General features: G+C 57.9%; 1 protein-coding gene across 1 annotated transcript in view; it reads left to right on the top strand.

Moving 5' to 3' along the window:
- The window catches only part of SMOC2 (SPARC related modular calcium binding 2), a 143,965-nt gene that overhangs the window by 39,388 nt on the left and 79,585 nt on the right, over window positions 1-24,992 (top strand). The window contains exons 2-4 of the mRNA XM_044242252.1: window positions 3,594-3,765; window positions 14,475-14,581; window positions 15,440-15,539. Coding sequence (XP_044098187.1) covers window positions 3,594-3,765; window positions 14,475-14,581; window positions 15,440-15,539 — 379 coding nt within the window. The remainder of the gene's footprint in view (window positions 1-3,593; window positions 3,766-14,474; window positions 14,582-15,439; window positions 15,540-24,992) is intronic.

The following is a 24,992-nucleotide window of genomic DNA, read 5'->3' as shown; positions in this document are numbered from 1 at the left end:
AGTCTCTTCTGCAGATTCAGCAAAGGCGCTTCGAAGCCGTACTTACTTTCCACTGGGCTCTGATTTAGAAAGTTCTCGCTGTGGAACTACGTATTTCTTGGTGCTATCCCATAGCATAAACAGTGAAAAAAAAAAAGTCTTAAATCAGTGTCATGGAGGGAAAATCCAGCCACACGAGTACATAGTTTAACCCGTTTCTTCAGTGTTTGGGTTTTGTTCTAACTTTCCTCCGGCTTACACCCTCGTGTTCTACTAAGCGAAGTATAGACCATGTTTCTGATGCATTTGCCCCGGACCTACTACCTCTGCTCCGTACAGGGTCGCGCGGGCGCCCTCCATGACTTCCTCCCGCCTGTCCTTGTACGTGGGCCCAGCGCCACGTTGTCAAGACACAGACACGGGGACCCCCGGCACTCTGAGGTCTCGCTTCGTGTCCGTCGGTGTCTGATTTCTTTCTAAATTTGGCAAATTACCTTTTATCTTAACTAGTCTGAAGACCCTCTACCAAGTTCTTTTAATAAACAGTGAATTCTTTAAAAGAGGGCTGTTTTATTTTCCTCTAACGGGGTTTGTCTGTCAAAGAACAAACAGCCCAGGTAAGAGCTCATTGTCTTCTGTGCACCGTCTCCCTCGGAACGTAACTGCGGTCAGAGGTGGGAAGGGGGAGCGACGTGTGTAGAGTGTGTGTTCTCTTCTTTCTGACGAAGGAAAGCGCCCCTGTTCATTCCGCACCATTAAATTATCAGGAATTATGGTCCAGTTCCCAACACCAGAACCCTGAGCCTTCTTTCTTCTATTGTGAGATGCAGACGCCATCTCTCTCCTTAGAGAAAAGGACGACTTCAGGGTCTTACTGCAAGCGATCTTGGGCTTTCAGGAGACGCGAATAGACCCTCCTTCCAGGCCGGACTTGGGGATCGGTGTGGCCTTCGGGCAGGGCCGGTCCGGTGGGCTCTCGGTTCACCTGTGCTGTCTCCCGGCTCTGTCTATCTCTGTTAGTCTCTCTTTGCCCATTTGTGTTTCTGTCTTTCTCCGTTTCTTTCTCGATGTTTCTCCGTCTCTCTGTCTCTGCTCTCTCTGTCTGTCTTTGTCTCTGAATGTCTCTCTGCCTCCCATTTCTGTCTCTCTGTCTCCCCGTCTGGCCCCCGTCTGTCTCTGCGTCTCTCGTTTGCATGACGCTGCCCTGTGGGGCCGGCGGTGCGTGAGAGAAGCTTTGTGGGGGCAGCGAGGCGCGCGGGGAAGCTGCGGGGAGCTGGAGGCCGCGTGTTGGTGGACGCTCCCCGAGTTTCCCTGCTGTGGGGTGTCAGCACGTCCCGGGAGCTCGGCAGCCCCGGGGTGCACCTCCGAGCTGGAAAGTTCGAGCACATTTGGGCAAAGAGAAAACAACAAAACAACTGGCCGTAAAACTCCGTGGAAACAGAATTCTGTCAAAAGACCGTGTGGGCTTGCCTTGCCCATTTTTGAATAAAAGAACACCGTTCCGCACAACGTGAGAAAGCAGCGATCTGTCTCCACGTGTCTCTCGGCGGGTGAGCCCGAGCAAGTTAGAACAGCGCGTCCCCGCCGTGGCCCCAGGCCCCACGTGGGAAGACCCCTCTGCCTCCTGCCCCCGGCACCTGTCTCCCGGCTGGAGCCTTCATCCGGACGGTGGGAACAGGACCACCTTCCCCAGCCCCCGCTGATGCTCTGGGACGTCTGAGCGGCACTTCCTGGCCCCGGTGTGCTCGGCCCTTCCCTCCCAGGACCCGAGGACCCGACCGGGGGCGCCAGGCCCTGCCCGGACTCCCCGTGGGGTCCGCCCCTGCTCGGGTCCTCCCTCCCTCCATGCTCTGTCTCCGAGTCAGCTCTGGGTCACTCTGGAAACAGTGCCGGCGAGGACCCCAGAGCCTCCCAGGGAAGCAGGCACCTTTTAAAGAGCGAGGTATTGAGGGGGCGTGGACGGCACGTGGCACCAGGTGTGGTGCGTAAACAAGGAATCTTGGAGCACTGAGAACATGAAGAAAAAACAAAGAAACAAACAAAAAATCAGAAAAATGAAACAAAAACAAAAAAAGGAAAAAGAGAAATGAAGTATCTAAAATTTGAGAATTTCCTTTTCTTCTCATCCTGAAGAGGGAACAAGTGGATGGGACCCTTTACCTCCATAAATACCGCTGGGACAAACGATGCCAAATCAACCCGTTCAGTGCACACAGTACTCAGGGGCCAGCCGCCCGCACGCAGTACGCGGTCATAGCCACAGCTCTGGGCACTGGGGGGCTCTGTCGGTGAAGCCTCTGCCTTCGGTTCAGGTCGTGAACCTGGGGTCCTGGGGTCGAGCCCCACATTGGGCCACTGCTCAGAAGGGAGTCTGCTTCTCCCTCTGACCCTGCTACTCCCGTGGCTTTGCTTTCTCTGTCTCAAATAAATAAGTAAAATTAAAAAAAAAAAAAGCCAGGGCGCCTGGGTGGCTCAGTGGGTTAAGCCGCTGCCTTCGGCTCAGGTCGTGATCTCAGGGTCCTGGGATCGAGTCCCGCATCGGGCTCTTTGCTCAGCAGGGAGCCTGTTTCCTCCTCTCTCTGTGCCTCTCTGCCTGCTTGTGATCTCTCTCTGTCAAATAAATAAAATAAAATCTTTTAAAAAAAAAAAAGCCACATCTCTCAGTTTCCTATTTTCTCCTTCCTTGCTTTCCCTTAACGAATTGCTAGTGCTCCAGAAGTCAGAGAAAACCCTGTGGGGCAGGGGGTACACCAGAGTCCAAAAGGCAGGTGGAGATTTTGTTTATTCCATGTACAAAGCCTTCCCGAGTGCCGCCTTCCTGCTCGCTGCTCTGCCCGTGAGACGGGGGACCGGACAGGTCGGACTGGAAATGTCCTCCGAGGGCGGGGGAGCGGGCAGTCAGGCCCCTGGGAGACACAGCTGGCCCTGCGGGGTCATGTCAGGGTACCAGAGCACCAGTCAAGCACAGGGACCCTGGAGCGGGCGACGGGAGCATGGTGGCCGCAGAGGGGCTGTGGACGGTCCTGGGGGCTCCCTCACGCGGTCCTGCGCTCGCGGGTGCTTGCAGTCCTGGGTGAGGGCAGGCCCCGCCATCGACCACGTAAGGCTGGGGGGTGTGCATACGTGTGTGGGGCTGCTGGCCGTGTCACGGCCATCCGTGGCCTCCCTGGCCATCCGCGGCCTCCCCTGGCCATCCGCGGCCTCCCCTGGCTGTCCGCAGCCTCCCCGGCCATCCGTGGCCTCCCTGGCCTGGTGTTTATGCAGAAGACGGCCAGCTAGTTCCGGCAAGGACCCGAGAAGGGGTTACCTGCCACCCCGGCCCCTCTTGACTCACAGGGGCAACTTCTGGGGGGGCGGCAAGACACGGTGCGTGTGGGAGGGGACTCGCCAGCGAAGTCACGACCGAGAGCGTGAGCGTTGAGGATCAAGCAGAATTCCTGCGCGTCCGAGCTGTGTGCACCCCTTAGCACGGTCGGCTCGGGGCTTCAGGGGCCGCCGCTGCGCTTGGGGCCTCACGCCGCCGATGTGTGTGGCCTGAGCAGACTTCTGTTTTCTGCGACTCTGCAGGACGCCTCTTTACGTTTGTTTGGCTTCTTGTGTTTTCCCTCCCCAAGTTCCTGCGAGTCGATCAAGATCAAGACAAGGACTGCGCCCTGGAGTGCGGGGGTCCCTCGCAGAAGGCCCTGTGCGCGTCGGACGGCAGGACCTTCCTGTCTCGCTGTGAGTTCCAGCGCGCCAAGTGCAGAGACCCTCAGCTGCAGGTCGCGCACCGGGGAAGCTGCAGAGGTAAGCGGGCCGGCGGCCGGCAGCTCGGGCGGCCACGCACGCTGTCTTCACATTTTGCTAATTTTTATAAGCAAACGCTGAAAGGTTTTCAGTTGGTGGGACGTTTTTGTAGTGTCGAGGAAGAGTGATTTCTGTGAGTCCCAGGAGCAGAGGTATTTCTGAAGCTGTTTAATGCTCTTTCCTCGGGGTATTTGACCAGGACACGCGCTGCTCCGACCATCCCCGGGGACCGTCCTCGGGTCACCGCAACCTCGTTTCTCCTTCCCGCTCGGGGGACCCACACAGCACCTGCGCCCACTGTCCCTGACTTTCCTTCCCATTGACGTTTCACGTGTAATTTCTGATTGTCCGGATTCAAGAATCAGATTTCAGTGCAACCAGCACAAACACCGAAATCCTTCCTATGTTAATGAAGGGTTTGACTCGGCAACATACGCTGACATTTCCGGCACCAACGGTTGCGTTCAGAAAGGGATTTACCTTCTTTTTCCTGTTAGCTAAGAGAAAAGACCAGAGTACGGCCGCCTCTGAGATGAGGTTCTGCTCCGCGTCTGCGTTGGCCCAGCAGGCCCTCAGCGAGGTGGAACTCCCTCGGCCACAGTGGGCCGGGTCTCGGCTCCTGGCTCCAAGCCTGGCCCTGTTCTGAATCACCTGCTCGTCCTTCTTCACGAGACGATCGCGGTATCCGAGGTGAACACGTTCCGGCCATTTCTGCCCGTGACTAAGTCGGCACCCTGCCTGCTCCCGCAGAGCCCCCTCCTCGGCCCCACGGGAGAGCTCGGCCCGCAGACCCACGTTCACACGGTGACCAGCACCGGCGCCCACGCTGGGGCTGGGGCTCGCCCGGGACGGGTCCTGTCCGCAGGCACCACACGCGGGTTCTAGTACCTGGGTGTTGCCCGTACCGGTGGCCACGTGGTCACGAGGGTTTTCTTTCCACCATTGTGCTTTGTTCAGAGTCCGAGTGTTTTAGACCCTGAGCATTTAAAAGCCCCGGAGGGGCCCTAGTGTGAGCTGAGGTGGAACGCTGGGAACATCCTCTCCGTGCGGGGCCAGCAGAGCACTGCCCACTGAGCCCCTTTCCTCCCCCGTGGTTGGGTGCTGCTGCCCTGGCGGGAACCGCACAGAAGGTGCGTCTCCTTTTCATGCAGGAAGCCACGCCCCCTGCGGAGGCCGAGTCGAGACACGAGGACGGGGGACACGAGGGGGCACCGCCCTAAGGAGCGCTGGGCTAGTGCGGGGTGGGGGTGGGGGGCTCTGCTCTTACTTAGCGGGAAATGGGGAGCCCCAGGGAGTTGAGGCAGAAAAGGGACGGCGCACGCGGACTTGTGCGGAGACGGCGCCCCTCGCCGCACCACGCCCCCGGCCTCCCTCGTGTCTGCGCTGGTGCTTGGCCTGGGCACACGGGCTCTGGGCATCCGCGGGGCTGGCCCCGGTGAGTCTCCCCCGGACCTGCCCCCGGAGGGATACGCGAGGTGAAGGGAGCAGCTGCCGCAGCAGGAAACGTGACTTCGGTTCCGTTTCAGTACGTTGCTGCGTTCCTGAAAATGCGATGAGCCTTGAAAGGAAGGCTCTGCGGTGGGGGGCTCACACCGGGGGGGTCGCACCCGGTCCGAAGACACTGGGGGTCTGACGCCACCGCCCACCCACGGGGTGCACAGGAAGCCTCTTCTTCCGGCACCGGCCCCACGGACAGCAGCGCGTTCTCAGGAGAGAGCTGAGTTTCTGTGAACAAAGCCCATACGATTTATAACTTAAGTTTTACTTTATTAGGGAAATATACTTTTAAAATGTTGAAGCACAGATAGGAAATATCGTTCATAGAAGAATGCATGAAAGGTGAGATGATTCAAGTTAGAAATGATGTCACGGAGTCACACATATACGCGCACGTGCCTCCCACGGTGAAAACTGCCTCGAAAGGACGCGTGGACGCAGACGCGGGGCTCCGGGGGCAGCCACGACTCGCCCGGCCTCTCGCGGTGGGATGGAAGAAAGCAACACATAACTTTACAAAAAGAGTTTTGTAAATGAAAAATGATTCTTTCTCCTTAAATATCCTTCCCCAGTTGTAGAAAACAGAAAGAACATAATTTATCAAATCCCACCCATCTGGGTTTCCAGGGTTCAGCACGGTCCTCGAACCTGTTTTGTCAGTGGCTGAGAAACAGCAAACTGTGCTGTTTCTGATTCCTTTGGAGAAAACAGACATGAAGGACGTCAGATGGTCTGGACGAAGAGCCAGTCACACGCGGAACCTTTGTTCCACAAGCAAATGATCGATATTCCTGAAGCAGCTTCCGTGTCTGGCTCTAAAGTCACTGCTCAGCGCCCGCCGAGCCGTCCCGGGATTCTGGTCACTCGGTGCAGGTGCGCCGCAGAGACGCGGCATCCGGGCTCCCCAACAAAACGAGGCCGATCGATGCTCTGGTTTCCCAGTGTGTGCGTGAGTTCTGTCTACACTACCCTGCAGTCTACAAGCGTGCACAAGCATCACATCTAAGAAAACAACCCACATGTCTCGCTTACAGAAGACGTCAGTGCTGAAGGGTGACAGCCCTCATCGGAGCGTTCAGGAACGCGCGTGACCACAGACCGCCCCGCGTCATCACCATGAAAAGGACTGAAATATTGCGCGAAGCACCAAAATGTGGCTCGGAGACAGGAAGTGAACACGTGTTGCTGGAAACGTGGAGCTGGCAGACCTCTCGGTGCTGGTTTGCCACGACCTTCGGCGGCAGCGTGTCTGGGAGGCGAGGTGAAGGGAAGCAAGGCGGGTCTGCGCCGGGACACTTGGGAAACCACTGTTCCTTGTTGAGTGGCTCCCTGAGGAGGCACCGGGATGAGAATGCGTGGGCTTCGCCTGTAAGGGGACCTCCTGGCCCTCGCCCTGCGCTTGATTGACTTCTGGTTCCACAGCACCCAGGGCCTCTGTAAGGACTTGCGGGTCATGACGGCATCGTCTAGACTGAGGACGGCCTCCTCCCTGCTCTACGATGGCCCGCGTGAGACTGTCCAGAACCCCAGAGGCTCCCGTCCCCTGGCTCTCCTCTGACGATCTCTCACTTGGGTTTCAGAGACCTGTAGTGACTGGACAGCTCATACCTCACGAGGCAAAGGGACACAAGGGTCTCCTGGCCCAGAGGGCAGCTCATCCCTCATGGGGACCATGAAAACAGAACGCCCAAAGCCTCCCAAACTGAACCCCCAACACTAGAAATATGTTACTGTGCCTTCGACAAAGACTGAGTTAGCCCAGATATTTGAAGATGAAACAGTCTTTGAAGAAGCAATGTTTAGACCCCAGGACTCGTGCGCATCAGGATCCACCGTTCCTGCGTTGTTCAACGTCACTTTTCAACACAAATCGCCCGTGGCGTTCTCACGCACGTTACTGGGAAGGACAGGCGTCCCGATGGGTGTCCAGGGACTAAAATGCATTTTTCTGGATCTGTCTCCTGGGGCAAGGGAAACAGAAGCCAAAATGAGCTATTGGGATTTCCTCAAAATAAAAAGCTTCTGCGCAGTGAAGGAAACAGTCAATAAAACTAAAGGAAACTTACAGAATGGGAGACGACATTTGCAAATGACGTGTCCAATAAGGGGTTAGTTCCCAAATGTACAAAGAACTTGTACAACTTACACCCAAACCCCCAAATAATCCAGTTAAAAATGGGCAGAAGACACGAACAGACATTTCTCGAAAAAAGACAAAGGGCCGACACGAGCCGATGCTCAACATTGTTGATCGTCAGGGAAATGAAATGAAATGAAAGCACGGAGAGCTCTCCCCTCGCCCTGTCAGAACGGCTGAAGTGAACAAGACAGGAAGCAGCAGGTGTTGGCGAGGACGCGGAGAACGGGGAGCCCTTGCGCACTGCGGGTGGGAACGGAAGCCGGAGCGGCCACTCTGGGGAGCAGCACGGAGGGTCCTCAGGAAGTTAAACAGCTGCCCTACGGCCCAGCAACCGCACTCCTGGGTGTTCACCCCCCAAAATACAGAAGCACTAATTTGACGGGATATGAGCACCTGATGTTCGTAGTAACAATGTCCGTGACAGCCAGACTCTGGGAGCCGCCCAAGTGTCCACAGACGTGTGTGTGTGTGTGTGTGTGTGCGCGCGCGCGCACGGCAGAACATTACTCTGACGTAAAGGGGAATGGAATCTTGCCGTTTGCAGCGACACGGATGCAGCTCGAGGGGATTCCGCGGGGTGAAATCCGTCGGTCAGAGAAAGACAAATACTGTACGATCTCACTCCTGTGAGGAAGCCGGAAACGATGAATGCGCGAAGTAAAGAGAGAAACCAAGAAGCAGACTCGAAACCACACAGAGCGCATGGATGGGGACCAGAGGGCAGGGCCGGGGTGGGGGGGCGGGGAGCAGGGGTGGGGACCAGAGGGCAGGGCGGGCGGGGAGCAGGGGTGAGGACGCGGGGTGCGCGCACACCGATGGGCGGAGTGACGTGCGGAACTGCTGGACTCGTCCGCACGCCGCAGCTGCCGCAGCTGTCCTGGAACTTAGAGACGCGAGGGCGTGCGCCACGGAAGCAGCAGGTCCACGGCTTCCAGGTGGCTCCCACGGAGAAGCTGGCGTGGAGGCCCTCCTCTTCCTTCCTCTTCCTAGTCATGTGTCCTGGTTCTAGACCCATCGATCTGAGAAAAATCCGGATGCCTTGACTGTAGTTTTGCCCCTCCGTTACCTGTGCTGACGCAGGAGGAATGATCTAATTGGAAGTTCAAGATTCCGAGAAGGGTCTAGGAGCCATCAGCTGTGCTGGCACGGCTCTGGTAGCGGGCCGCGGAGCTGGCGGTTACCACCTGAGTTAACGGTCCTGCGTCTGCCACATTCCCTTAGACGACGGCCATCAGCTGCCGTATGGGAAGGCCGCGAGGAAGCCGCCGGGGGAAGCCTCTGGATTAACGCTCGTGCTGTGGACACCCGTGCGGGGTCAGAGCCGGGCCAGAGGGGCCTGTGCTCTCCTGGTGGAAACCCGACTCAGCTCGGCTGTGCCTGCCGTGGGGCCTCGCCAGACCGTTTCTGGATAAGGTCCTGCTGGCTTCCGTGTGTCCGGACCCAGCCTCCCGGCTCCGGCTAACTCTCCTGGCCGGGTTCTCACTCAGCTCCAGTGCCATCCCGTAAACTTGTGGCACAGAACGTGTGCGAAGGGAAGTGGGTAGAAGTAAAACTCACCTCACGAAAGCGGTTTCCATTACATCCAAAGCGTGAGAATAAAAAGAACGTGCAGGTGCCTATAGATTTCAAAATCAGGTTCACGTGGCACTTCTGCTAACACAGGTACAGATACTAGAGTCACTTTACAACGATGTTGTTCGCTGCAGGTTATTGTAAGACAACGGAGGGAGGCGCCCCGGGGCTCCGTCGGTGGAACGTCCGACTCCCGAGTCAGCCAGGCCTGGGTCTCAGGGTCTGGATCTCACGATCGCCCTGCGTTGGATCCCGTGTTGGGAGCAGAGCCCATGCAATAAATACAACAAAGTGTCAGGCATCCTGCACCTTGGCTGGGGTCGATTGAGGGCTCAGGGTGCCTCCCATTTCCATCCTCATCTTGCGAGGGACATGAGTCTGTGCCCCGCGGGGGTCTCCCTGGAAACGGGCTTCAATCCGGAATCCGACTTTTCCTGCAGAAGCGCTTTGAGCCCCCTTCCTGGCCCCCCACTCCCAGCCCCCAGCTCCCGGCTCCCAGCCCCCGGCCCCCGGCCCCCGGGTCCCCGCTCCTGGCTTCCGGCTCCCAGCTCTGGGCTCCCGGCCCCTGGCGGGCCTCTTCTAGGGGCTGGTTCCCTCGTGCAGGCCGGTGCATTTCGCCAGCCACTTACCAATCCTGTCCTGACGTCCAGCAGGCAACACCTCCAGTCTGCTAATGGGGAAGGGGCTAATGGGGAGGAGGAGGTTCCTGGGGATGGGGGTAGGTAAAGCCAGCCACTGTGCAGAGGGGCCCAGAGACAAGGGTCCCGCTGCACGGGCAGATTTGGCTGCGACCCTCCTCTGTCCTCGGTGGGCACAAACACGGCAGACAGACGGCACAGCGGGCCCGAATCTCGCTGCTCTGAGTGGGAAGGAGCGAGCACAAGACCGAATGCCCCTTACGCCCTTCACGTGACACCCACAACCGTCCTCTACACTTTACCTGGTGTTGGAATGGGCTCGTATACCCTAGTCTGACACATGGGAAACTGCGTGTTTTGAGGGCTTTTTCACGGATGGGGAGGTGGTGGTTTCACAGGCCTGTTTCGAACATACTAGTTTGAAAACAAAAGCTAAAATATTTTAGTCCATAGTTAATTATATTGGATTAAAACGCTTTATGAATGCTGTGATCTGCCGTTGACCTTGAAGAGAAGAGCAGTGGTTTACACAGAAGGACCTCTCCTAGGTCCGTGGGGTTTTGATTTTCAAAACTTAGCGAACAGATTAATACTTTTCTTTTGATCTGAGGCAATTGGAGATTTCTTTTCAACCAAATTGCTGGCATCGAATAAAAAAGTCAAAAAAGAAAAAAAAGGAAGAAGAACCCGAAAATGCCAGGAGGCGTGGGAACCGCTGTGAGATTTCTAGAATCAAAGTGACCACGCACATGTGACAGAACAGCCACCCCGGGATTGCCGGGACCCAGGAAAGCAACGTCATCACAGAAGGCTCCGGATGCTTCAGACAAGCCTCCGCCTCAGGGTGTGGTTCGGTCACTGTACGTCAGTGGTCAGGCTGCTGCTACTTTCCTCAATGGACCAGGTATTTCCACTGAAGAAGTCTATGTAGGATACACGTGTGTGTGCGTGTGTGTGTGCGCATGCGTGAGTATCTCTGTGTGCATCTCTGTGTGTTTATCCATGTGTGCATCTCTGTGTTCACGTACACATGTGTGCACATGTGTGTGTCTGCACACATGTCCCTCCTGTGTGTGCATGTGTGCCTGGTCACACCGCACACACATCTCCACAAACATGTGTGCACACGTGCATGTGGCTGTGCATGTGTGTGTATCCATGTGCATGTGCACATGGTCGCATCACACACATGTATTTCTGCCTGCATGTATGCACACGTGCACGTGGTTGTATGCATGTGTGTATCGGTGTGTGTGTGTGCATTTAGGTGCATGCACACATGGGTCTCTATGTAGGTGTGTCTTACACACACGTGCACACATGCATGTACACAATGCATGTGTCTTAGCCTGTGCCCACATGTAGTTGGGTGCACATGTCTGTGTCTGTGTGTGCCCATGCCCGTGTGTCTGTGTGTGCATGTCTGTGTGTATGTGACACTCTTTTGTCCAGTCTACGGGCTGGGTCCTGGCCGGTGCCACCCGCCCTGTGTAAGCCGCACTTCTTCCCGCCCACAGCAGGCTTTCTGAGGCAGCCATGACGTAAGGAGGTGTTCTGGGACTTTTTCACTGTATCCGTGCTCGTCTCCCAGAAACCCTACACAAATCACGTTTTAACTCCCGTCCAGTGTTCTAGTAGGTCTGATGTTAGAAAGGTCCTTCTTCATGGGCTGAAGTCGACGGGACGACCGGTAGCATCGTCGCCGTCCCGTTCAAGCTGGGGTCAGAATCGCACCCGCGCGTTCTGGAACGTCGCGGGAACAGCGTCTTCCCCGGGCTTCAGCAATGCCCGCATTCTCCACGTGCTCGTGCGGCGCAGAGCTGGGGGCCTGTCGGCACCGCCTCACGCCGTGTGTCCTGGGACACGGCGCTCAGACCCGATGGTGGGGCTTGGTGACAGTTCGCGGGGTCCGTTTCGATGCCTGGACGCTCGTGGTTATGTCCCCGCACCGATGGTTGTTTCCTGCATGAATGTTGCGGGAGTTCGCAGGGTGTCTAATGGGCCACCCCGGTTATGGACTAAAGCTCTTCCTGTTATAATTTGTTCCTGTCTCTCTGCATTTAAACTGATAACAGTCATTTAGAAGGGAAACTCTGTTCCTTTCCTCAGACGCTCGGCCTTGCTGTCCTTGCTGCCTGGCGGTGGAGGGTGGAGGGGCCCCCCTGCCCATTCCTCTGCCTTTTATCACAGCACAACCCCCTGTGTTAGGGAGGGAGAAATATAGAGAAATTTAGGCAGAGAGCTTTGCCGCACAGAGTCCTTGCTTTTCCTCAGAGTCTGGCCTTCAAAATTACAGGAGGATAAAATATTACAACTTTGAAACAGTGTCCGCCTTCACTGGGTGCCAGGACAAATAAAGGCACGTCCCTCACAGGGCCAGCACGTCTGTGGCCACCGCCCCAGGACAGCCTCCTTTGTCTGGCGGCCGCGTGCGGCTCGTCTGGCCCCCACTCTGAGGCCAGCCCTGTCTGCGCTGGCCCGCGCAGGGCCGCGAGCACGCAGCGGTGGGGCCCGTCTGCACCCGGCACACGGCACCGACTCCGAGCCAGGACCGTGTGGTGGCCGCTCCCGCCCGAGTCACCGCCCAGGAAAACACCCCGACTCACCTCTCATCTCGCTGTGCTTGGTACGAGGATTTCAGTAACGCGGGACATCTGGCTTAGCCCGAGCGGGCATACGTCAGCCGTGTAAGGGTTTAAAGTGATGTTGAGGACACGGGGGAGGGTCCACCCCCAGGATCACTAAGCAGCACGGCACCTGGGGCGAACTCTTGCCAAAAGGGTCGATCTGGCGTGGAGTGCTCTGACCGCAATGTAACAATCACGAGCTAAAGAGAAGGGAAGGGAGATGTTTTCATTCCGAGTGCCATTCCTGGTGTTTTTGCGTATTCCAGTGGAATTGCTCTGGTGGCCGCTGACCCCTCTCAGTGGTAAAGACCCTGATTCAGAATATCCAGAGTCAGGGGCATAAGCAGGTGGTGTGGGCAAACGGAGCCTGCATTTTCGAAGGACGGCTGACACAGGTCCCATAGTTCTGTGCCGCAGGCTTGCCTCCGGCGACCTCCTAGCCAGCGGCATGCTGGACCAACACGGGGAATTCAATCTCCCATGAGAGGTGCGAGTCGCCCGCCCCGGTCTGAGCCGATCAGCAGTTAAGTGCAGAGTCTTCTAAGGAAGGCGTCCAAGCCAGGAACAAGGTCTGTGAGTTGCCTGGAAAATGTACGCTCTTTTCCCATGTCCCACAATAGCCCAAATACTAGAAATGATTTGTAATTCCATCTGTGCCCTGGTGAGAGCTTGCAGGCTGGAAGTCATATCGCTTTTCGTTTTAGACAGTCAAACCACAGGTTATACTTAAAAAACGAGGACAGCCGTCCAGCAAAGCAATGATTTGTCCTCAGCTAAAACACAGACTGCACTAAAACCACATGTTGCTGAGCCCAGGCTGGCCAGGCCGGACTGTAGATCGGGACGTGAGCGCGGAGCCTGGATGAAAGGCTGTTTTCTGCAGCGTGTGTGCCCGTAACTCATGGTACAGCCTGCTACCGCGTCCCCCTGAAGCCCAGGACGGGTGTGTGGAGTGGCAGAGTCTATATTCAGCCCCTGGACGCCGCGGGAGCTGTGGCCACAGCCGGAGCCCTGGAGCGGCTGCCCAGAGGGCAGGCACGCTGTCCGAGCCAGCAGTCTCCGGTACCAGGCAATCAAAAGTCACCATCTAAAGATCTTGGCCAGTGGACACGTTTGAAGAAGTATATCTTGGAGTCCAGATGGCCTTTAAGATCTAGACAACTTGTTATTTAAATCTGGAAACACTTGAGAAAAACGGGGAAAGCCATTCTTCTTGAGTCTGAAAACTCAGACGAGCGACATCATACGGCGGCCTGAGGAACGGAACCGTGAGCTGGCGTTGGTGTCCTGGGGCTCGTGGACGACACACAGGGGTGTGCTGCTGCCCCTGCCCTGCTGGGGGCTCTGGGGGTCCGCACCTCTGCACCCGTCACAGACGTCCGGCATGAGCAGCGGGAGCTCTGGTCCCTCCTGGTCCCGGAGGTCATGCGTGGGCTGTGGCAGGCTGTGGGGACAGCGGAGGGGACTCACTCCTGAGCCAGCGTGCCCCTTGCAATGCACACATCTCCGTGTTTGGTTTGAGGGTCTGTCTCCCAACTCCTGGTGTCCGCACAGAGATGATACATGCCAGGGTGTTCAGACTCTTCCTTTTTTGTGAGCTTCTTTGGTCCCAGAAGATGGTTCCCTGAGGAGCTGGAGGAAAGTAGAAACTTGTACTGAAATATGTTACGGTCATGTTAGTACAAATGCCTGAAGATATGGGATGCAGGGGAGGGAGGACTAAAGATACGTGACTTTTTATCTGACTTATTGTCAGACTTTCCACGCATCGTTGGGGGTGGGGGAAGGGCCTCAGTATGGCTTTGAGACCTTGGGACAGCATGACGGACACGAGGACCACTGTGGTTTCCTGGCCAAGGTGGTCTGCAGACCTCGCGGCCGAGGGCCAGGGCCTTGGGTCTGATCTTAGAGAGGCTTCTGGACCTGGCCCGCGGAGTGTGTCCTGGAGCTGGTGAGCTCACACGCCTGCTGGGACCCACAGACGGCCGTCTGCCGCTGGCCCCACGGGGGGACGTCTTCACCTTCGAGGAAGCAAAGTCCTTGCAGCCGGAGAAGCAGAGGGGCCATCTCTGAGCCTCAGGTCTGCTCGCTGAGTGCGGAAAGCACCCCACTTCCCACCGCACAGGCCCGGGTCCTTCCATGGGGGACCCTCCACCCGCCTCCACCCACGACGGGTGACCCCGCGCCTGCCCCTGCGGGGTGTGTAAGGGACGCTGTGCTCCGCTCCTTCCGCAGATGTGTCCAGGTGCGTGGCCGAGAGGAAGTACACCCAGGAGCAGGCGCGCAAGGAGCTGCAGCAGGTGTTCATCCCGGAGTGCAACGAGGACGGCACCTACAGCCAGGTGACCTGCTCCCTGCAGCGTCTGCACCCGGTGGCGCGGCGGGGCCGTGGGAAGGAGGGCGGGGCTCCTGTGGGAGAGGTCGCTGCCCCGGTCGGGAGCGAGTGAAGGACAGGGCTGACTTCCACGGCCAGTGGTGCGAGTGGATTCACTCACGCCTTTCCGGGGGGCAGGGGTCTCTGTTGGGGCCTCGCTGTCCACCTGGGTCACTGTGTCCTGCCCCCCAGCCGCCTGGAGGGGGGTCGGCCCCTGTGCACCAAGCTCTTCGCTGAGGATCTAGTCCCAGAAGGATTCTGAGAGTAGAGAGTAGAGCCCCCCCCGGAAGGATGCTGGGGAGACCTCAGGGGGCAGCAGGGATGCGAGGGAGAGCCTGGCGGGGGGGCAGGGCCGGAGGGATGCCGGAGAGACCCCGGGGTGAGAGAGAGGGAGGGGTGGCAGGGAGACCCTGGGGTGGGCAAGAGGGAGGCTGAGGAGATGGGGGAGGGGTAGTGCGAGGGATGCCCCGGAGACCCTGGGGAGTCAGAGGGATGCTGGCGAGACCTGGGGTCAGAGAGTGGGAGCAAGAGAGATGCTCGGGAGACCCCGGGGTGGGGACAGAGCAGGAGCGATGCCACGGACTGAGGTGGCACGTCCGCCGCGGTGCAGCGGGGAGAGGCTGAGCGTGTCCCTGGTCACCCTGGAGCCCAGCTCCCCGTGGAGACATGAGCGGCGGCTGCGGCTCAGGCAGGCAGGCGTCCTGAACGTGGCCGCGCAGCTGCGGGGTCGCGGGACGCGGTTCCACCCTGCCCTTTGCCGGGTGTGCGGACGCGGTGACAGGAGATGCGCGCGGCCAGAGCTGACCGCTGTCCCGTCGGCCCGCAGGTGCAGTGTCACAGCTACACCGGATACTGCTGGTGCGTCACGCCCAACGGGAGGCCCGTCAGCGGCACGGCCGTGGCCCACAAGACGCCCAGGTGCCCGGGTAGGTCTGCGAGCGCACCCCGCGCGGGCCACTGACCACCGCCGGGTTCTTTGGGTGCGGCGGGATCTGCGCGGGGTTCCCAGGGGACCCCGTGGGGTGGTTGTGGGAGTCACGGGGCAGGGACGAAGCCGCAAACAGGGAGAGCTGTTCTAGATGCCGCGGGGGCTGGTCTGGCTCGGGTCGGCTCTTGATTCAGGATGCGGGGTTTTCCAGGAATGACCACAAGGACTGTAGTCGCAGTGGAAACCGCCACCTGTTTCTTTTGGGGTAAAAAGAAAAATGTTCTGGTTGTATATGTATATGTTTGCAAAGAAAAAGAGGCTCATTCTCTGTGTCCGTTTCCAGATGGTTTGTTGGTGGTATTTTTTCTCGGAAGCAGGCCTGATACGCCGAGGGCTTAATACGGCCAGGAGTGTAACCTATGAAATAATCCATTTTCCTTTAGTATTTTACCAAAAATGATATAAAGGGGCCTGGTCATTTTCACTGGAGAGAGTGTGACAGCATGAGTTGTGATTGGCCGGCCTGGGGGAGTCTCTGACCGTCTCCGAAGGGACTCGTGATCTCTGCGTCCGGTTCCCGGATCGGACTGGAGTCCACGGTCGAGCAGCCGTTGTGAAAACGAAGCACTGCGTGTGTTCCCGAGTTTTCACGTAAAACATCGAAGCGTTTGCCTTTAGGATGTACTTTTAGACTCACTTTTTAAAAGTGAGACATCTTGTAATTAGGAATTCTGTTCGTGATTCAGACGTTCACCCGGGGAGCGAGGGCGCAGGCCCAAACTCACGACTGCCGCCGCCGACGTCGTCTGTGATGAACCTCGCGTTGCCAGTCACTGGTCAGCGCTTGGAAGCCACGGTGTGCACCCTGTGGAATCACAATAGATTTATTTTTAAAACTCCCTGGTTGTCCAAGAGCTAAAAATTGCTGACAAATATTTTTAGAGAGCTAACGCTGGCACCTAATAACTCTTCTACGACCTCACGGAGCAAACGAAAGGGAGAGGCTGTGAGCCGACGCGGGGCGCCGCCCTCCGCCCTCTCGTTCTGGAGACGCCGTGGCACAGGTTCCTTCCCAGGCGCGCGACTCCCTGAGGCACCGAGCCTTCTATTGTGAAGGAGAAAACTGGGGGGATGTCCAATTCTGCGACTTCACTGATACTGCTAGAAGTTCACGTGTGTCTGAAAGGTCTGTCCTGGGAAGCCGTGTGTGCAAAATTGGCCGAATTTCTTCCATTCTCCAAATAGTACTTTGTTTTTGGAACCAAAGCACTGCGGTACCCACGAACACATCCTTTTTCCAACCAGGTACCAGTAATTAGAATTAGACTATATAGAGATGCTGTGTTTTCGTGTTGGCTGCGTGGATTTTTTTGGCCCATGTGTTGGGTTTTGGGAAACGGTGTCTTCGAGCGTCCGGTGTTTCTCGCGTGGGGACGGGGCCCGGCTCGGTGGGTCGGGTCAGGCTAGCGGCGAAGGCGGGGAGCGCGGCTCTGACTGTCTGCGCGTGAGCGTCTGTTCTCACAGCTGGGCCGGGGCGGGGGTGGCGTGGGCCGCGTCCCCTCGCACCTGCGGACCCTGCGGCGCCCTCTGTAACTTCCGAGGCACCCTGGGAAACGTCTGTCGACCCCAGGCTGTGTCGTGCCTTTATTCTGCAGGAGTGCGGGTGTGGGAAGCAGGTGTCCGTGCTTGGAAACTGCGGGGTTTGGGGAACTGCGGTGAGAGTCTGAGGCCAGGGAGGGGTTCGGGACGGTCGTGCTCACACCCACACACGCGGCGTGTGCGGAGACTCACAATGTTCGGTCACACGACGCACACACGTGCATGACCTCCTTGTGACAGACGTCGGCATCAGGCACTGTGACTTCTCCCCAGATGCTGACAGAGCCTCACGGGTAATGCAGCAAAGCGGGGGGTAGGACGTCCCTGCTGGGGTCCTTGTGTGGACACCACCGCAGGGGACCGCCCTTCCCATCTGCGACCAGCCAGGGACCCGTTCTCCGGGACGCCGTCCTCTCCTCCCCCATAGACGCGCGCCGCGACCGCGGGTGCCCGTGATCCACTCGCTGCAAACCGTGGCCGTGGTTTCATCGAGTTTATGAAAATCGCGTCAGGCTCCCTGTCCAACAGCCGTCTTTCGTCCTGGAGCTCACACCAACTTGACCCTATAAACACCCGCCACGAAATTGCGACAAGAGAGTTAAAATGCAGCCGTCCATGGTCGCCGTCATTCAGAACGGGCACCCGTGTCTATCGCGAACCTGGGCCGGTGCGCGGTGACGTGGGCCTGGGAGGGAGCAGGCGTCCTCACGTTCCTGCGGTGTCAGACACGCAGGGGACCTCCTGCCCCCAAGTCCTCCAGCAGCTCGCCCTCCCAGAAGACCCTTTAAAAGGGGGAACAGTCCTTCATTCCATAATTATATCATCTTAAGCCATTAATGCAAAAGACCCAAACTCCTATTAATTGATAAGGAGAATGAGATGAGACACTTGAGCAGAGAAATGGTCAAAGTCCCGAAGAGACACAGCGTTTTCCACAGGAGGACGCCCGAATGGCCCACGAACACAGGACCAAGTGCGCAGGCCCGTCAGTACCAGGGAAATGCCAATGAACACGCCACGAGAGTCCCCGCCACACCCCTGCCCCCTCCCAATTAACAGCAAAGAAAAAGGGATCTGTGATGTGCTGGTAGGGACATGGGTACACGGACCCTCCCCCACCGCACCAGCAGAACCCGCCGGCCTCCAACACGGGGTCACGGGGCACGGTGCGGCTCCAGGGACGCTGACTCTGGTTTGCAGCTGGAGACGCGCGCAGAGCGTCCAGACCCCCGTTTGTGGCAACAACCAGATCTGGGGAACGGATGGACTGACACAGTGTCCAACGGGACGGACCATGTGTTTTGGTCAGCTTGCTCGGTCCCATGGCGCCAATGTGATCCTAAGCGGAAGCGCCACAGAACAGAACACACGAGTCCACTTAAAATTGAAAACACAAATCAAACTCCTGCACTTAGGGAAATATCCCCGGGCAGAAAGCCACAAAGGCAATGAGGAAGGGGTTGTGGTAGGATCAAACGGCCGTTCCAGGGGCAGAGGATTTTGACCGGAGAGGGGGACGTGTCGACTCTGCGTGCCCGGGAAGTGCTTCTCTGGATCTTTGACGACAGATTGTCAGGCTGTGCAGGCACGTCGGTGGCAGGAGGGCAGAAGTCCACGCTTTAAAGAGAAAAAGTGAAAACTGCAGAGGTCATTGGAGGAAATAGCACAGGGACTTGAACCCTCAACCTCAGGGTCTGGATGGGGGGAGGGCGGGGATGTGAGGACGCACCAGGGCCGGAGGGAGGGCTGGGGTGAGCGAGGCATAAGGCACGGTTTGCGGATGCCCGGCTGCCGTCCTCGACGTTCTGCAGAAGTGGAGGCGGCGGCTCAGTGGCCCTGTCAGTGCAGCGGCTGCTGCCGGTGTCTGAGGGAACCCGCCAGGCGTCGGGCATCATGGCAGCCCGGAGAGGAAGTGGTATTGCCTTCTAGTTCCTTCTAGTTTACAGGTGGGGACTCCACCCAAGGCCTCTTTGCTTGGGACAGAGCTACGACTTAAAACTCATCTTTTGTTTCCATAGCCCACATTTTCAGCCAAATCCAAAAATGCGAATTCACGAGCCATGAACTTACTTGGAAAATGCGTAACTCCAGGCGTGAGACCTGGAGACGAGTAGGTAGAGGTTTTGTCCAGGCCCCGGCAAGGCACTTAGAGGACAGGAGCTGTGTCTGCACCCACCCTGCCCGTCGGCTCCCCACTGCTTCCGAAAACCCGCCACTGGCTTTACCCGCGTGAACCCAGGACGGTACCCCGGGGTCAGCGCTCTGCTCTGATTTCCATAGCTAGTGAGTCTCGCGCCGTGTCCTTCCAGCCGTGGCCACGGACTCAGGGGCGCTCGGGCGGGGAGAGGCAGAGGCATCGGTGGAGGGGCGGGTTTGGGGTGGCAGATCCTGGCCCACGACCCCCCGTGGACACGCGCTTCCTGACGACTGAACCAGTGAGCGTGGCGACCCCCTAACGAGTCCCAAGATGCTGCGTTCGTCGGCCAGAGTGTACGTGACGCGCTCGCCTGGAAACTGCCGGAGGGCATCCCACGTGACCCGCACCCCCACAAGGAATCCGCTCGTCGTGCGCTGCTGAGTCATTTGTGGCTGAGCCCCTGCCAGGCAAGGCGCGCACGGTCTGTCCAGGGCACTGCAGACACGCGTGTCCCGGGGCGCGAGGTCCGCCTGCTGCGTGACGGTGGACGGGCGAGGACAGTTCTGAGGGGGACGCGCCGGCACGAGAAGGGGCACGAGCGTCCAGTACTCACCGCTTGTCCTCGAGCTGGGGCTTCTCGCTGCCCCGCTGCCCTGCGGGTCCTGAGACCGGTGAGCGCGGAGGCTGCTGCGAGCCCACATCCTTCCAGAGGAGCGCGGGGCACGGCAAGCGGCTCGTTGCCTTGAGACGCATTCAAGACCGAAACGCTGCTCTTTGAGCCTCCTCCAGCTGCCACTTTGCCCTGCCTGGGTTACTTGCTCATGGTTTGGAGATTTCTTTGCTCACCAAGCCCCGTGGATTTAAATCCCTGGGTCAGGAGATGGCTTTACGCTCAGGGTCTTCTGCATGGGGGATGCTCAGGGGATGAAGGAAATGACAGGAGCGCCCCGAGCCGTTCCCGCACCCCTGTGCTGGTGGGGCCCGAGCCGTTCCCGCACCCCCTGTGCTGATGGGGGGCCGGGTCGACATGCGTCCATCTGGACATCGCTGATTCATATTTATTCTGCAAGAACTTTTTCTTCTTCTTTTCTTCTTCTGAAGACTTGAAGACTGACATTACTGGAGGCAGAGTAGAACTCAGAAACAAAGGACTCTTCTCCAAGGGGGGATTTTTGTAGCTTGTCCCTTCGCTATTACTTGGGAACCGCTCCAGGCTCTCCGCTCCCTTCTGCAACTGTGCACCATGGCCAAGAGCTTATTCCTGGCACAGGTACAAAGCAGCATGAGACACGTGAGCTGAACCTGCCCGCAAGAACTCTCCGTGTCACGACATCCCCGGAACCTTCGTGTGTGGCTCGGCGGGGAGTCTGTGTCTGACGTCCGCTGTAGGTCTGGGGCTGCAGAGAGGAGAGGGGCCATCCGCATCCATGGCTGAGGCTCGCCTGGGAGCTCCCCATCGCACCCCCTCTTAAACCAGGGTCAGCTGGGGGGAGCGTTGTCCTGAGCAGGCTGGGGGTCCTGTCCAACCCGACATCCCCACTCCCCGAGTCCCTGTGCCTTCTTGTGGGGCAGGACAGAAAGCCGGCTCTCGGCCCCACGCATTTCCCGGCCCGTTCTATCATGCCCGGTGTCATCTGTCGTTGGGGTCAGTTATTGCCGGCATTGCTTGTCTGCCGAGAGGGATGAGCACGTCAGCGGCCTTTCCTGATCGCTCATCTGAGTGATTTCCCTGCTGGGTTTGGGAAGGTCCAGGCGTGCAGGAGAGCGGCCTTGGGGTTAGGTCAGAGGCCTCTCAGTACGCTGCCCGTATGTGTCCTGCATCTCCCCGATGCCTGTAGCTTTGGCCTCCCCATGACGGGGGCACCTCACATTTCTATGAAAATCCTAATCATTTCTGAAAATGTTCCCTTGGTAGAGAGAAGCTAACTTTTTTTTCATTTTTCACTAATTAATTTCCCTGGTGCTCAGTGAACAACCTGCACAGCTGAGGAATTTGAAAGAAACTTCTGGAACAACTGGATTTCCAAATCCTGACGTCAACAGCACAGCCGCAGCTGGCTTCTCGAGTCTCTGGAGTATTTCTTTGTACAAATGCTTGAAACGCAAATTCAGGGTTGCTTTCTGTGAAGCAGAAAGGTTAGTGATCAGAAGGAGCCCCTTTTTTCTCTCAAAATGGCTTTTTTTTTTTTTGCCTTAATAACTCTCTTCCTGAAAAATGAGAGTAAAGGAAGACATTTCGGTGCATACGGGCAAGGGAGTAAGAACAGACAGCTTTAGGTCTGAGGACAGAGCCTGTGGGTCATTGGGGCGAGACCCAGAGTGGGGTTACTGTGGCTGCCGGGAGGCAGTGTAGACGTCACTGACTGCAGTGGGCTCTGGAGAGAAACGCAAGTCATCCGGAACCGCTGTGACCGTCATCGGGGTATCCAGGAAACTCATTTCACAACCCTGGTGACATAAAACAGTAATCTGATCGAGCCAATACAGCGCTTGATGAACTCCTGATACACTTTCCAGACTGTGGAACTGTTCTTAGAGGGAGACAGAGAGGGCGCACGTGCACACACACACAGGCGCGCGCGTACACACGCACGCACACACACACGCACGCACACACACGCACACACACGCACACACACGCACACACACACACCACACACGCACACACACACACCACACACGCACACGAGAGTCGGTGGGGCAGAGAGGCGGAGGGAGATGCCCAGCGCAGGGCCCGACACGGGGCTCCATTTCACAGCCCTGAGATCATGACCTGAGCTGAATCAAGAGTCGGACGCTCCACCCGCGGAGCCCTCCAGGCGCCCCTCCCGGCGATTCCTGTGAAGCCAGGATTTGTCAGACACTCAAGAGAAATCTGTGGTCGTTAAGGTCGTGACTGCTCGGCTAGTGTGAGGTGTTGCCGCTGTCAGGGTCTGTGTGTGGTGGGTGTATGATATGGAGCCTCACGTACGGGGAAGCCTGGGGGTTCGCCTGAGCTGCTCCTGCACCACCTACTGATACCCTGGAAGCATCACAGTCCTGGACGCAAGGCCAGTCCTCTGGTCTTGAACCAGAGGAGCCACTGCCCTGAGGGCCAGCTGCTGTGTCACCCTAGGGAAGACGGTGGGGCCAGCTGGACACGGCATGGGTCTCGTGGAGTGAAAGAAGAGAGCACACATCGTTCATGGGTCGGGTCCCGTGTGGGAGGGCAGGGGCAGCACACAGTCGTGGTGCCCACCATGTTGGACACAGTCATGGAATGATTCACGGAAGGTCATGATGTTCCCTGGACTGGGCGTTTCTAAGCTTTGACACTGGTATTCACGGGGTTGGGTGCCGTGAGGCCCCCGGGAGGTAACCAGGCAGGAGCTGGGCTGTAGTGATTGGTTAAAAATCGGGTGCAGGTGGGCGCCTGGGTAGCTCAGTGGGTTAAAGCCTCTGCCTTCGGCTCAGGTCATGATCCCAGGGTCCTAGGATCGAGCCCCGCATCGGGCTCTCTGCTCAGTGGGGAGCCTGCTTCCTCCTCTCTCTGCCTGCCTCTCTGCCTACTTGTGGTCTCTCTGTCAAATAAATAATGAATAAAATCTTAAAAAAAAAATTGGGTGCAGGCAACTGCCTTGTGCACATTGGCTCAAGCACGTGGCTGTGTCCGGAGCCCTTTGTAAAGAGCGTTATGGGGTTGGCTGGTTTCCAAGCGCTTGGACGTCGGCGTTGGTTTCCATCCGGGCTTGACACCCATGCGTCTCACTCTCTGTCTCTCTGCCCTGGCTCTCTACCGCTGGGCCTGTTGGCTGCCGGGGGGGGGGGTCTGCAGGCCTGAGATCAGGGGCCTGTTGGAGCTGTGGTGCTGTCCACCTCCACGGGTCACCCTCAGGCTCCCTGACTCTGAGGCAGGGTCTGCCCCACACCAGACTCTGCAGGGGCCAGGCTGCTCAGACAGTCCCCACATGGGGAGCTCTGTCCTCGCAAGCAGAGGTTTGCACACAACAAGGGGACAAGCGGGTGCCCGGCACGCACGCGTGCCCCGGGGTGCTGCTGGCCTTGCTCCCGACTCACGCTGCTCTCCCCCAGGGGGGGTCTGTTGGCCCCTCCATCCGCTTCTGGGGCCTGCCTGTCTGCTCAGCTCCCCAAGGGCAGGGATCCCTGGCCCTGCCGCTTGTTGGCTAAGTGGCCTGGGCCAGTTAGTCACCTGCCCAGATCTCAGTCTTCCCGTCCGTGTAGTGGCCATAATGCTGGTACCTACTTCATGGGGTTGTTGTCGGCGTTGAATGACTTGAAGGACGGCGGCCGGCACCGTCGGAACCGCGCAGACGAGTGTGCTCACGGCTGCTGGGCCCGTTGCTTCAGTGAGTTCCAGCTCACGCTCATCTCCGCAAAGCACATGAACCTCTTCAGCGCTGTCTGACTTGCATCGTGTGTCGGCCGCACGCAGTGAGTGTGTGTTGAAGGAACCCACGAGCGTGATCATGGAGAGACGCCGACGTCCCCCAGGCTCGTTGGTGCCCTGCCTGCCTACGTGCTCTGAGTGTGGACCGCGTTGCTGTCTGTCGGGTGTGGACCTTGTCACCACCTCTGCCTGTGATACGCTCCTCCGTGCAGACAGAGGCCGTGGGCGGACTGTGCCACAGACCTCAGGGGCACCTGATTGCTTCAGCTCCTCGCCACCGGGCCCTCTGCCGTCCTCCGTCACCAGCCTGCAGACGCTCCCGACACGGCCCATTTTGCAGATGAGGGAAGGGAGGTCGGAGCAGGTGCAGCCGCCTGCTGAGGGTCACAGAGCTGTGGGTGGTGAGTTCGTGCTCTGGTTCCGGTTCTGCGACCCTCCTGCACCGTGCAGCCGTGAGCTGTTTGCGGGATCGTTCACGGCACCACAGGCTGTTCTGAGCATGGAATGAGGGGCAGACACCCCCAGCCAGCGCCTGAGGAAAGCCCGCTGGTTTGTCCTATGGTGGGTGGAGGGGCCTGGAAGGGACGGGGAGATGGCTTTCAGAGAGCACAAGGCCACCTGGGTTACTCAGAGCCACGGCAAAGAGACGTGCGTCCAGAAAATTCAGGAAGAATGGAGCCCACTATTCTTTCTATTCCTTTTCTCTCCACCCCCCCAATTCTGTCTCTTTTTCTGAAACAAAGCCGTGTGATGCTGTAAGTCTCTACTTGAACGTGCGATTTCCAGAAAGAGATAAATCATGGTGGCTTGTTGAACTGGGCCCTGCCGGAGCTGGCCATCTGGCCTGCTGGATCTGTGCTCCCCTGCCTGGGCCTCATGAACCCTCTCCTTCTGCCGGGGCCGCACACACTGGAGACTGTCCTCCTTCGTGGTGTCTGAGGCTCGGAAAGGAGCTTGCTGAGACCACGGACTCTCAGCGGAACTTGGCACCCTCTGTAGGGCGCCCTTCTGGCAACATATTGGGATTCCAGACTGTAGCTGGATCTGAACCAGGTGCTCAGAGCCACAACTCACATGATCTCCCCCTTAAATCATAGGTGTTCTTCTCTCCACGTTGTATTTTTGTGGTTTCCTCCACTGGCAATTGCTAAAAAAGTCACGTCCTTTAAAATAGCATTTACATGGGATGAGAGCTCACCCGTGGAGGGACTTCAGCTGTGCCCTTTGAGAGATGAATCTGCGAGGCAGTGTTTATGTCTGTGAGCAGGGATCAGGTCTCTAAGGTGCAGCTGGCCAGCCCGCAGCTTACGAAGGTGTTCGCTGTCCCT

Source organism: Neovison vison, chromosome 1 (assembly GCF_020171115.1).
Source record: "Neovison vison isolate M4711 chromosome 1, ASM_NN_V1, whole genome shotgun sequence".
In the NCBI taxonomy this organism is placed as follows: domain Eukaryota; kingdom Metazoa; phylum Chordata; class Mammalia; order Carnivora; family Mustelidae; genus Neogale; species Neogale vison.
Note: the sequence above shows the minus strand (reverse complement) of the source record. Positions and strands in the feature narration are given on the sequence as shown.